General features: G+C 45.6%; 1 protein-coding gene across 2 annotated transcripts in view; it reads right to left on the bottom strand.

Annotated features, from left to right (window-relative positions):
* The window catches only part of LOC119965039 (programmed cell death protein 4-like), a 48,338-nt gene that overhangs the window by 17,025 nt on the left and 17,932 nt on the right, over nt 1–13,381 (bottom strand). For both annotated transcript variants that reach the window (XM_038795257.1, XM_038795255.1), the window contains exons 3-7: nt 11,001–11,098; nt 9,411–9,524; nt 7,216–7,437; nt 5,032–5,129; nt 3,332–3,443 (exon numbers count right to left, since the gene is read on the bottom strand). In XM_038795257.1, the coding sequence (XP_038651185.1) occupies nt 3,332–3,443; nt 5,032–5,129; nt 7,216–7,437; nt 9,411–9,524; nt 11,001–11,098 (644 nt within the window). The remainder of the gene's footprint in view (nt 1–3,331; nt 3,444–5,031; nt 5,130–7,215; nt 7,438–9,410; nt 9,525–11,000; nt 11,099–13,381) is intronic.

The raw sequence follows: 13,381 nt of genomic DNA, 5'->3' as shown, positions 1-13,381 counted from the left end.
TTTGGGACATCCTTCGCACGTTAAATACATTATATAAACACAAGTCCTGTCTTTCTAATGAATTCAAGCAGTTGCTGATGCAACAGGTTATTGTTTAAACATTACAAAGAACTGCTTTATCTGTGTTAGTCAATCTGACCAAATAATAGCTCCTATATAAGAATCACCAAGTCAGTGAAGGTACAATTGCTGCAGTGAGAAAGTCTCAATGGACAATAATTTCAACCACATAGTAAAGATCTGAAAATGGAGTCAGTAACAATGTTACCCTTTTACCACCAGCGATCAACCCAGCTCTATTTTTAAAAGGTCTACTGATGGGTAGACCCATCAGTACCAAAGCACCTGCCTGCTTCAACCATTAGGCCCCTTTTAACATGGAAATTAAGCTTGTGCGATTTAAATAGCACCCCAGAACCTGTGCAGAGCACATTCTGACCAGTTCCACTGGTGATGATTCTGGATAGGAGCAAAAGTAATAGGGTAGTTGTTATGGGGGACTTTAACTTTCCAAATATTGACTGGAAACACTATAGTTCGAGTACTTTAAATGGGTTCGTTTTTGTCCAATGTGTGCATGAGGGTTTCCTGATGCAGTATGTAGATAGGCCAACGAGAGGCGAGGCTGTATTGGATTTGGTACTGGGTAATGAACCAGGACAGGTGTTAGATTTGGAGGTAGGTGAGCACTTTGGTGATAGTGACCACAATTCGATTACGTTTACTTTAGCGATGGAAAGGAATAGGTATACACCGCAGGGCAAGAGTTATAGCTGGGGAAAGGCAATTATGATGCAATGAGGCAAGACTTAGGATGCATCGGCTGGAGAGGAAAACTGCAGGGGATGGGCACAATGGAAATGTGGAGCATGTTCAAGAAACAGCCGCTGCGTGTCCTTGATAAGTATGTACCTGTTAGGCAGGGAGGAAGTGGTCGAGCGAGGGAACCATGGTTTACTAAAGCAGTTGAAACAGTTGAAGAAGGAGGCTTATGTAAAGATGAGACGTGATGGTTCAGTTAGGGCGCTTGAGAGTTACAAGTTAGCTAGAAAGGCTCTAAAGAGAGAGCCAAGAAGAGCCAGGCAAGGACATGAGAAGTCTTTGGCAGGTAGGATCAAGGATAACCCTAAAGCTTTCTATAGATATGTCAGGAATAAAAGAATGACTAAGGTAAGAGTAGGGCCAGTCAAGGACAGTAGTGGGAAGTTGTGCGTGGAGTCCGAAGAGATAGGAGAGGTGCTAAATGAGTATTTCTCGTCTGTATTCACACAGGAAAAAGACAAAGTTGTCGAGGAGAATACTGAGATACAGGCTACTAGACTAGAAGGGCTTGAAGTTCATAAGGAGGAGGTGTTAGCGATTCTGGAAAGTGTGAAAATAGATAAGTCCCCTGGGCCGGATGGGATTTATCCTAGGATTCTCTGGGAAGCTAGGGAGGAGATTGTTGAGCCTTTGGCTTTGATCTTTAAGTCATCTTTGTCGGCAGGAATAGTGTCAGAAGACTGGAAGATAGCAAATGTTGTCCCCTTGTTCAAGAAGGGGAGTAGAGATAACCCCGGTAACTATAGACCAGTGAGCCTTACTTCTGTTGTGGGAAAAGTCTTGGAAAGGTTTATAGGAGACAAGATGTATAATCATCTGGAAAGGAATAATTTGATTAGAGATAGTCAACATGGTTTTGTGAAGGGTAGGTCGTGCCTCACAAACCTCATTGGGTTCTTCGAGAAGGTGACCAAACAGGTGGATGAGGGTAAAGCAGTTGATGTGGTGTATATGGATTTCAGTAAAGTGTTTGATAAGGTTCCCCACGGTAGGCTATTGGAGAAAATACAAAGGCATGGGATTCAGGGTGATTTAGCAGTTTGGATCAGAAATTGGCTAGCTGGAAGAAGACAAAGGGTGGTGGTTGATGGGAAATGTTCAGACTGGTGTCCAGTTACTAGTGGTGTACCACAAGGATCTTGCTGTTTGTCATTTTTATAAATGACCTGGAGGAGGACATAGAAGGATGGGTGAGTAAACTTGCAGATGACACTAAAGTCGGTGGAGTTGTGGACAGTGCAGAAGGATGTTACAAGTTACAGAGGGACATAGATAAGCTGCAGAGCTGGGCTGACAGGTGGAAAATGGAGTTTAATGCAGAAAAGTGTGAGGGTACTCATTTTGAAAGGAATAACAGGAAGACAGAGTACTGGGCTAATGGTAAGATTCTCGGTAGCGTGGACGAGCAGAGAGATCTCGGTGTCCATGTCCATAGATCCCTGAAAGTTGCCACCCAGGTTAAGAGGGTTGTTAAGAAGGGGTACGGTGTGTTAGCTTTTATTGGTAGAGGAATTGAGTTTCGGAGCCATGAGGTCATGTTGCAGTTGTACAAAACTCGGGTGCGGCCGCATTTGGAGTATTGCGTGCAGTTCTGGTCGCCGCATTATAGGAAGGATGTGAAATCATTGGAAAGGGTACAGAGGAGATTTACAAGGATGTTGCCTGGTATGGAGGGAAGATCTTATGAGGAAAGGCTGAAGGACTTGAGGCTGTTTTCGTTAAGAGAGAAGGTCAAGAGGTGACTTAATTAAGGCATACAAGATGATCAGAGGATGATAGGGTGGACATTGAGAGCCTTTTTCCTCGGATGGTGATGTCCAGCACGAGGGGGCATAGCTTTAAATTGAGGGGAGAAAGATATAGGACAGATGTCAGAGGTAGGTTCTTTACTCAGAGAGTAGTCAGGGCGTGGAATGCCCTGCCTGCAACAGTAGTGGACTCGCCAACACTAAACGCATCCAAATGGTCATTGGATAGGCATATGGACGATAAGGGAATAGTGTAGAGGGACTTTAGAGGGATTTCACAGGACGGCACAACATCGAGGGCCGAAGGGTCTGTACTGCGCTGTAATGTTCTATGTTCTATGGAGCCCAGGTTAATTGTTCGGGGCCCGCAGGAGCATATTATATCTGGGCCAATGCCTGACGCAGAGGCCCCCCATGACCACACATCTTTCTTAGTTACCTGTCTGATTGTCATCCTGACTCCTTTGTGACGCCTCATTCGGGGAATCTGTGTTGGGATGACCTGTTTAGCACCCCACAATTCACAGCCAAATTTATATTAGATTCAGGGCCTCAAAAGTTTAAAGATGGGGGGCTAGGCGGTAGGTGTGGGGAGCAGTTTCTTTGCAGCTGGAACAGGAAGCTCCGTGAAATCATCTCACACTGCTTCCCCCCCACTCCTTCACACCCCTATGCCTGGCAGCTCACTGCCTCAATCATCCCACTTCCACTGACAGGGCTGTTTGGACACTTTCCCATTAATCCAAAGATTAATACCGTACCTCTTTGACGAGTTGCTTCACGGGTCTCAGGCCACCTCCGACCCCCCACACGCTGTCCAGGCGCATGCCTCGCTCCCTGCTCAGCAGTACCGTGGCCTTGTCCAGCGCCACGCTGGTGAGAAACGGGCATAAGAGGTCAGTAGGGGTGGAGGGTGCACAATCAATACTCCTAACTTTGGTGCCCACCTCGATTTTCCCACTTATAGTTTTAACAGAGACCCGCACGCTCCACTGGCTTTTAATGAATTGTGCAAATGAATACCTCTATCTTCTTACTCCTTTACAGTTCCTACTGATGCCAATAACAAATGTCCACTAATATAAAACAGACCTTAATAAATGCAACAAGGACTTGAGCAGAAACACATTTGTTACCCAAAGGGTGGTGAAAATATGCTACTCATTTTGGGGAGACCGTGGTGTATTGGTAATTCAATAGACTACTAATCCAAAGGCCCAGGCTAATCCTCTGGGAACATGGGATCAAACCCCGCCACAGCAGCAGATGGAATTTAAATTTCATTTTAAAAGATCAGGAATATAAAGCTAGTCTCAGTAATGGTGACCATAAAACTATCATCGATTGTTGTAAAAACCCATCTGGTTCATTTAAGGAAGGAAATCTGCCATCTTTACCTGGTCTGGCCTACATGTGACTCCAGATCCACAGCAATGTGCTCATCTCCCAACTGCCCTCTGCAATGGCCTAGCAAGCCACTAGATTCAAGGACAATTAGGGATGGGCAACAAATTATGATCTTTTCAGTGAAGGCCACATTGCATGAAAGAATAAATATATTTGAAAAACACATGGCGCAGTTAAAACAAATTGAACATGAACTTATGGGGAAACAAAGTAAGGACATGAAGGAGAGCTTAATGGGTGTAATGAAGGAAGGTGGGTGGAGCCTCATGCACAGCATAAACACCAGCACAGAGTGGTTGGACCGAATGGCCCGTTTCTGTGTTCTATATATTAGTAAATGTATGTAATGGGGCACTCTAAATTTATTAAAAATAAATAAATATGTTTCAATAAGATCACCTCTCATTCAACTAAACTCCAACGGAGTATAGGCCCAACCTGCCCAACGTTTCCTAATAAGACAATGCCTTCATCCCACGGATCAGCCTTGTGAACCTTCTCAAAATTGCTTCCAATGCAAGTATATTCCTCCTTGAGTAAGGAAATCAAAACTGTACACAATACTCCAGGTGCAACCTCATCAATCTCCTGTACAACTATAGCAAAACTTCCCTATTTTATATTTCTTGCAATAAAGGGCAATATTCCACTTACCTTCCCAGTGACTTACTATACCTACAAGCTATTTCTGATTCATGTACAACTATGCCCGGATCCCACTTTACCACAGCATTCTGTAGTCTGTCCATTTCAATAATTTTCTACTTCCCTGTTCTTAAAGTCAAAGTGGACAACCTAATTTTCCCACCTTATATTCCATCTGCCAAATGAGTGGCCACTGAGGTCATCTCTCTGACCTCAAAAAGAGGAGTGTAAGGGCGGAAGATGGAAGAGGAGGAAGTCTATGTCGGTCATATTTGAGCATGTTACCTCTAACATAACACCAATCCAGCCTCCGAGAATGACAAAAAACAGACAGGAATCCATCCGATTGTCAACAGAAAATTCTGCAACAAGGTCTTCTGAATAAACGCAGCAGCCAGTCAGTGCTTACCGAGCCTGCTCGCAATCAACCTTTCCTTTGTAGCCGTTCAGGAATCCAGCAGGTAAGACACAGTCAGCCATGGCACGGGCTATAAACTGGCCCAGCATCTGCACACAAGCACAACACACTACACATCAACAAGGAAGAAAGGCCAATTGAATGGGAGCATTTTCGAACCAGCATAGGTACTCTACCCAGCAAAGCCACATTGCAACAACACAACTCCCCCACACAGTATTCCGTGTAACTTTGCATCCCATGCTTTGTTACCATGTCAAGGGGTTCCTTCTCCCCAACCTAACCCTCCTTCCCTCACACTCAAGCTGATGTAGGGCTGCACCCACAGCTGGTAATGAGCAAACAAAACAGGTTTGGCAATGTTTCTTATCCTCATTTGGCCAGTGAAGCATGCACTCCATCAAGATCCACATGTCATCTAGTTTTAGGCCAATGGATGTTCTTAAGAGTTTGAGGAATGGGGAATGAAAATATATATATATTTTTTTTTTAACGTACCAGGGTAAACCCCCCCCCATCATTTACGGGATGTGGGCATCACTGATTAGGCCAGCATTTATTATCCATCCCTAGTTGCCCTTCAGAAGGTGGTGGTGAGTTACCCTCTTGAATCACCGAGGTCCTTCAGGTGTAGGTACACCCACTGTGCTGTTAGGGAAGAAGTTCCAGGATTTTTCCCCAGCGACAGTGAAGGAACAGTGATATATTTCCAAGTCAAGGTGGTGAATAACTTGGAGGGGGACCTCCAGGTGGTGGACCTCCCAGGTACCTGCTGTTCTGTCCATCATATGAGATCTGGGAGTGGGTTTGGAAGGTGCTGTCTAAGGAACCTTGGTGAGTTACTGCAGTGCATCTTGTAAATGGTACACACGGCTGCCACTGTTCATCGGTGGTGGAGGGTTTGAATGTTTGTGGAAGGAGGTGCAATCAAGCAGGCTGCTTTGTCCTGGATGGTGTTGAGCTTCTTGAGTGTTGTTGGAGCTGTACTCATCCAGGCAAGTGGAAAGTATTCCATTCCATTCCTGACTTGTGCCTTGTTGACAGGCTTTGGGAGCTCAGGAGGCGAGTTACTCGTATAAGTTTCCTAGCCTTTGGCCTATCCTGGTAGCCACAGTATTAATGTGGCTAGTCCAGTTCAGTTTCTGATCAAGGTAAACACCAGGATGTTGATTGTGGGGGATTCAGCGATGGCAATGCCACTGAATGTCAAGGGGCGATGGTTAGATCCTCTCTTGTCGGAGATGGTCATTGCCTGACACTTGTGTGGTGCGAATGTAACTTGCCACTTGTCAGCCCAAGCCTGGATATTGTCCAGGTCTTGCTGCATTTGAACAAGGACTGCTTCATTATCTGAGGGGTTGTGAATGATGCTGAACATTGTGCAGTCATCAGCAAACATCCCCACTTCTAACCTTATGATAGAAGGGAGGTCATTGATGAAACAACTTAAGATGGTTGAGCTGAGGACACTACCCTCAGGAACTTCTGGAGTGATGTCTTGGAGCTGAGGTGATTGACCCCCAACCACCACAACCATCTTCCTTTGTGCCAGAGTATGACTCCAGTTTAGCTAGGGCTCCTTGATGCTACACCCGGTCAAATGCTGCCTTGATGTCAAGGGCAGTCACTCTCACCTCACCTCTGGCATTCAGCACTTTTGTTCATGTTTAAACCAAGGCTGTAATGAGGTCAGGAGCTGAGTGACCCTGGCAGAACCCAAACTGAGCATCCATCAGCAGGTTATGGCTGAGCAAGTGCCGCTTGATAGCACTGTTGATGACTCCTTCCATCACTTTGCTGATGATGGAGAGTAGACTGATAGGGCGGTAATTGGCCGGGTTGGATTTGTCCTGTTTCTTGTGTACAGATACACCTGGGCAATTTTCCACATTGCTGGGTAGATGCCAGTGTACTGGTACAGTTATCTTGAAAGGAAGAATATGCAGGGTTATGGGCCTTATGATGTGTAGTGTGCAGGTGTTGGGCCTGTTTATAGCCATGTCATGGCGGAAGAATGGCACAAACATATAGCTCATTTGGAGAGCCGGTACAGACACAATGGGTTGAATGGCTTCCCTCTGCTTGGACATCAGCATGAACCCGCTGCTACATTGGAACTGCAACACATTTCCTCTAATGGTGGAGATGCAGAGAGGATCAATTATGTGTATGTACCTGAGGAGCCTCGGGCGTGTCAATGACCAGATCTGGCAAATCGAGAAGCAGCTGGTCAAAGGCCAAAGTCACATCTTCGACTGACATCCGCTTCCCTGTCAGGTCAGCCAGGAGACGAGACATCAGTTCCCGATGGCTGGCCTTGCCCTCCAGAGACATGGTCACAGACAGGAACGGGAGTTTGCTCTTGTTGTTGCCCAGGTTCAGCTGAGCCAGGAGGGTCTGCAAAACAATGTTGTAGAATTCCTTGTGTAAAACCAGCATATCGACAAATTGCTGCATCCATTCCCAGAGTGTCAACACATGCCCGCCGTCTCCAACTGCTACTCTCCCCACCCACCTCCATTCTCTCCCAGAGATACTGACTCCTATCAACAGCATTACTCCCAAGAGAATCAGCATCTCCTCCCACACCTCCTGTCACCTTTTGGAAATTCACCTCATGTCTGAGTGAGACTGTTGAAGAATTGTGGGTAAACAAAATGGATGAATGTCCAGGTAACAATAACAAAAACGACAATGTGTTTTTATGGTGCTTCAAATTCAGTGAAGCGTCCGAAGGTCCTTGACAAAGCTTGACCCCCAAACCAGAGGAGCAGATTTTAGGACAGGTTTTAGGACAAGAAGTGTCTTAAAGCAGTAAACATACGTATAGACAAGATAGAAATAGGCTGCTCTGCCCCTCGAGCCTGCTCCACCATGCGATAAGATTATGGTTGATATGTTTGTATTTTGAATTCCATGTTCTCATGTACCCCCCAATAAACTTTAATTCCCTTGTCTAACAAGAATCTATCAACCTCTCCCCACCTCCCTCTAAAAAATATTTAATGACCCGGCCTCCACCGCCTTCTGAGAAGGAGAGTTCGAAAGTCGCTCAACCCTCAGAAACAATTATCATCCCTAAAAGGGCGACCCCCAAGTTTAAACAGTGCCCCTTAGTTATGGGCACACCACAAGAGGAACATCCTCTCCATCTCCACCTTGTCAAAACCATTCAGGATTTTCTATACTCCAACTCGAGTCACCCCTCTCACCTCTAATCTCCAATGGAAACAAGCCCAGTCTGTCAAACCTCTCCTCATAAGACAACCCCGCTCATTCCAGGTATCAGGAGAGGAGAAGAGATTCAGTAAGGGAATTCCAGAGCTTAGGGCCTAGCCAGCTGCTGACAGAGTCATCAAATGTTCCCTAATTTTACTCCTAGAAGGTCTGGCTCTAATTTTCAGACTGTGCCCCATAGCCCTAGGCTCCCCCAACCAGCAGGAATAATTTCTCTCTATCTATCCTATCTGATCCCTTTAAAATCTTGAAGACTTTGATCAAATCGTTCCTTAGCCTTCCAAATTTCAGGAAATAACAAACTCTCTTTCCTCATCTATTCCTTGAAGTCCATGTATCATTCTGTTAAAATCTACTCAAAAAGAATATATGTCTGAACGTGTGGTGCCCAGAACTGCTCACAGTGACTCCAGGTGTAGTTTAATCAGGCCTTTATAATACCCGAAGTATGGCCTCTGCCCTCGAGGCCAGCATTAGAGTTTTTGAATTTTTATGCACCTTTTCATGTCATTTTAATGACCTACATACCCCCAAGTCCATTTGGACCTCCAGTATGGGCCGGTTTAGCTCAGTGGGCTAGACAGCTGGTTTGGAATGCAGAACAAGGCCAGCAGCATGGGTTCAATTCCCGTACCGGCTTACCCGAACAGGCGCCAGAATGTGGCGACTAGGGGCTTTTCACAGTAACTTCATACTTGTGGCAATAAAAGATTATTATTATTGCTAGTTTTGTTTTACCATTCAGAAAGTACTCTATATTATACATTTGTAGGCCCAAAATGTTTGACCTCACATTTGCCTCCACTGAAAATTTGCTACAGTGCGCATTCTGTTTTGAAAATCTTACTTTTTGTTGTTACAATTTTAGGTCAGCATGCGTTTGGTAAATTGTCATGGTGCGATTGCAGGTTGCAGGCTTGGGTCATGACATGGCTATGTGAAGCGAGTTTCTGAAATCTCGTTCAGAAACATACCTTCCCCAACGACCATTCCAATGACCATTCCAATAGGATTCCATTGCCTCTGACTGGAGAATCCTGATAGAGAGGGGTAAGCGAGGGATGAGGAGCACGTGACGAAGAATGCACAAGGGGGAACGCACGAGAAGGGATAATAATGGAAATCTCACGTACAGCAACCTCCTTCGTGTCTCCATGCTGAAAGTATTCTTGGATGATTGGAGTCACTGCTTTTTCAAACTCGCGGTCGTCCAGTTCAGGAACGACCGTTTGGTAAACAGTCTCACCCTACAACAAACCAAACATCAGTCATTGCCAGAGCTCAGACTCATCACTTCCACAGCACACCAGCAGGCAAATGAGGAATTAACGTAACTGGAGGAACAGATTTAGCCCCTTGAGTATGTTCCTGCTTACATTTAAGGGCAGCACGGTAGCATTGTGGATAGCACAATTGCTTCACAGCTCCAGGGTCCCAGGTTCGATTCCGGCTTGGGTCACTGTCTGTGCGGAGTCTGCACATCCTCCCCGTGTGTGCATGGGTTTCCTCCGGGTGCTCCGGTTTCCTCCCACAGTCCAAAGATGTGCAGGTTAGGTGGATTGGCCATGGTCAATTGCCCTTAGTGTCCAAAATTGCCCTTTGTGTTGGGTGGGGTTACTGGGTTATGGGGATAGGGTGGAGGTGTTGACCTTGGGTAGGGTGCTCTTTCCAAGAGCTGGTGCAGACTCGATGGGCCGAATGGCCTCCTTCTGCACTGTAAATTCTATGAAATTTAGATCATGGTTACCTGTACTTCGATTCAGTTCTCCCACCCGTTTATATTCTCAATGGACAAGCTCAATCTTAACCATTTTAATTGACTCAGAATTCATATCCATTCGGATGAGAGAGTCCCAGGTTTTTACTTCTTGATTTCACTCCCAAATGGTCAAGCTCTAATTTGAAGATTGTGCCCCTCATTTTGTGCAAGATTGTTAAACAGAATAATAAATCAATAAAATTAATAACATTTGTACAGCACTTTTCAACTGAGCCACATCTGGTATCTGACATGAGTAGAGTACATAATAGAGTTAGAACTGTTGGGTGAAAACACACAGGAAAGAGGCTTGCAGCTGCAAGCAACAGACTTTTGCGACAGCGTCAAGTGGAAAGTTCAATTGCCATTGTAAATAGAGGAAATGCTTCCTTGACAATAAAGACTGAAAGAGATAAAGATGTCACATGTACAAACAAGAACACAAGACAGAATAACAGCTAATAAACTAAATGAAAGCAAATGTGTGACTAGGATACACATGGGGAAGTAGTGAAGTCATTATGGTACACATACTTGTCCTATGGAATGACGGTAATGAAATACAGAAGATGGGACACTTCAATCTATTCTTCCCGAGACTCCTGCAAGCAGCAAAAATGTTTTCTCCCGAAGTGAGAGATATTTGTACCTATAGACACTGCTCGTCAACAGCGCATGTGAGGAGTTCATTATCTCATATGTTAATTTTATAAAATATCAGCCAGACATTTTCTGTGCTCCCTTGTCGTCAATCTTTAATCAGAGGTCATTTGCCATAATATCCCTTCAGAAGGGCAACAGGCAAATATGAAAGTATATTTTCATAAATCCATATCATGGCATTTGAAATGAATGAATGAACTTCCACGTGGGGTGCGCACCCGCCCCCCCACCCCCCCTCCCCCTCCCTCGCGTTATTGTAACATATTTAAACTGTCTAAATTTGAGACCAAGTAAGGAATACCTGTTTATCGTCATCATAGTTAGGATCACGGATGTCGGGCTGCTCCACATCATACACCTGGGCTGCAGCACCCCAGACGCCTTTGCCACCAGCACCTCCTTCAAAACACACACAACATCTGCATCAGGTCAGGCCTCACATTCACTGACCTGAAACTGTGCCACCCTTCAGCAGGCACCATGTGAATTCCATTGAATTAAATGAATATACGACACAGAAACAGGCCATTCGACTCAACCAGTCCATCTCAATGTTCATGCGCCATCAAACTTCTTTGTCATCTTAATAGCCCTTTATTCCTTTCCCCCCCTCAGATATTTATATTCTTTTTCATATTTTTATTGAAAACCTTTTCATTATAACAAAATAGCATAAAACAGGTGCATCAAGTGACAATGTAAAAAGAACACAATGAACAGTCATCACATCCAACCTTAACCCCCCACAACTTTTAAACTAAAACCCCCTTAATGGACGGTGGCTAACTCTTCAAAAAAAGGAAACAAATGGTTTCCATCGTAGGCCAAACTCTTCTACCGGTCCCCTAATGATGCATTTGACCTTCTCCAATGAGATCACCCGACCAAGCCGAGGCACTGGCACAGTAGGAGATTTCCACCCAAGCAGAACTCGTCTCCGAGCTATCAACGAGGCGAAGGTGAGGACATCTGCCTTCGCTCCTATCTACAGCACCGGCAAGTCCGATACCGTGAAGATAGCAACCAACGGACAAGGCTCCAGTTCGACATTAAGAATTTCCATCGTGACCTCTGGTAATGTCACGTAGGAGCAAGATGCACAAAAAGTGGCTCCTGGCTGGGTCTTTGTTTTTGATCCCTTTTACCTGTCTTTTTGCAGATTTTGATGACCACACACCAGCTATGGGGTCAGAGACCAGTTCCTCGATGGAGTTATGTTTGAAACATCATCAAAGAAGCCTAACGTGATTAAACCTCAGGAGGGTAGCCCGTCGAAGGAAGGGGAATTACACCCATTACTTTAGACATATTGGTTGTAGTGATGACGCAGGAGCTGGAGAAATTCGGCAAACGACTTGATCGGCAGTTTGAGTGGCAGTGCAAGGAGATAAAAGAATCCTTTAAAGCCACTGTTGAGGAGGCTCTGGGCTCAATTCTGGAGCAGTTGATAAACAACTCGAATGCGGTTAAGGCATAGGTGAGACTTTGAAAGGTGTGGAGGAGGCTATCCGTTTTCATAACTACCAAAGGAAGAGGGGTCTTGGATTGGGTGAAGAGGATTGGAATATCGAATGGGATGGGCAAACAGTGCGGTTATATCAGGACATTGGGACTGAGCTAGCAAAGGGGCATGTGGCCTTCAACAGGGCAAAGGTTGTTTTCTACAGTAAGGGTCTGAGATTCGGGGTGGTGTACGCGATGAGGTTACGGATCACCATGGATTCGAAGGATAATTTGTTTTGATACACTGGAGCAGACAGGGGCTTTCATCAGGGAGAAAAATTGCAGCCATTGTGAGATGGACTCCGTGTATGAAGATGCTTGTGTTCTGTACTTATGCCTTTGTGGATCATGTGTTTTTGATCTTGTTTGGAGGTGGGGGTTTAATGAAGTTGACGGGATGGTTTTGTGTGTCTTGGAGGGGATTGCGGCTTGTTAATGATGGTGGGGTTTGGGCGTGTTGGTGGGAAGTTTGGGTGGTTGTTGTTATTGAGGGGATAATGGAGGAGGGTCTTGTCTGCGGGTCACTTTGCTAGCGATGAGGTGAGGGGAGGCCAGCAAACGGAAGTGGAGGGGAGGGAGAGGCTGTGGTCTGTTTTGCCCTTGTGGGTGGGTTAGAATGGGCCTAGCTGTTTGTTTGTAGGGTGGGAGGGGATGGAAGAGTGCTGCTAATAGTATCCAAGGTTTTTTCTTTGTCTCACCATAGGGGTGGGGCGGGTGGCCACCTTAGGTGATCTTGGGATCTGGGGATTTTGATAAATCACTGGGATGTTGGCTGACTCGAAGGGGTGGGGGGAATGAAAGACCCCCAACAAAGTTGATCATCTGGAACGTGTGGTCTTTTGGGGGGGGGGGGGGGGGGGGGGGGGCAGTGGAGAGGGCGAGGGATTTTCCCATTTGAAAGGTTTGGGGCCAATGTGGTGTTCCTACAAGAGACACATGTTTGGGGGCAGGATTACATCAGGTTGCGGAAGGCTTGGGTGAGCCAGGTTTTGACAGTAAGTCAAGGAGGGTGGTGATTTTGGTTAGTAAGAGCGGTGGTGTCAGCGCCAGAGATAATGTGTCATTGGATGCTGAAAAGGCCTACAATAGGGTTGACTGGGGATAGCTATTTAAAGTTTTGGGAAATTTGGATTTGGGCCTGGGTGCGGCAGTTGCATGAGGTACCGTCAATTAGTGTGC

Source organism: Scyliorhinus canicula, chromosome 4 (genome assembly GCF_902713615.1).
Source record: "Scyliorhinus canicula chromosome 4, sScyCan1.1, whole genome shotgun sequence".
NCBI classification, from domain to species: domain Eukaryota; kingdom Metazoa; phylum Chordata; class Chondrichthyes; order Carcharhiniformes; family Scyliorhinidae; genus Scyliorhinus; species Scyliorhinus canicula.
The sequence above is the reverse complement of the archived record's forward strand: the minus strand, read 5'-3'. Positions and strand labels throughout refer to the sequence as shown.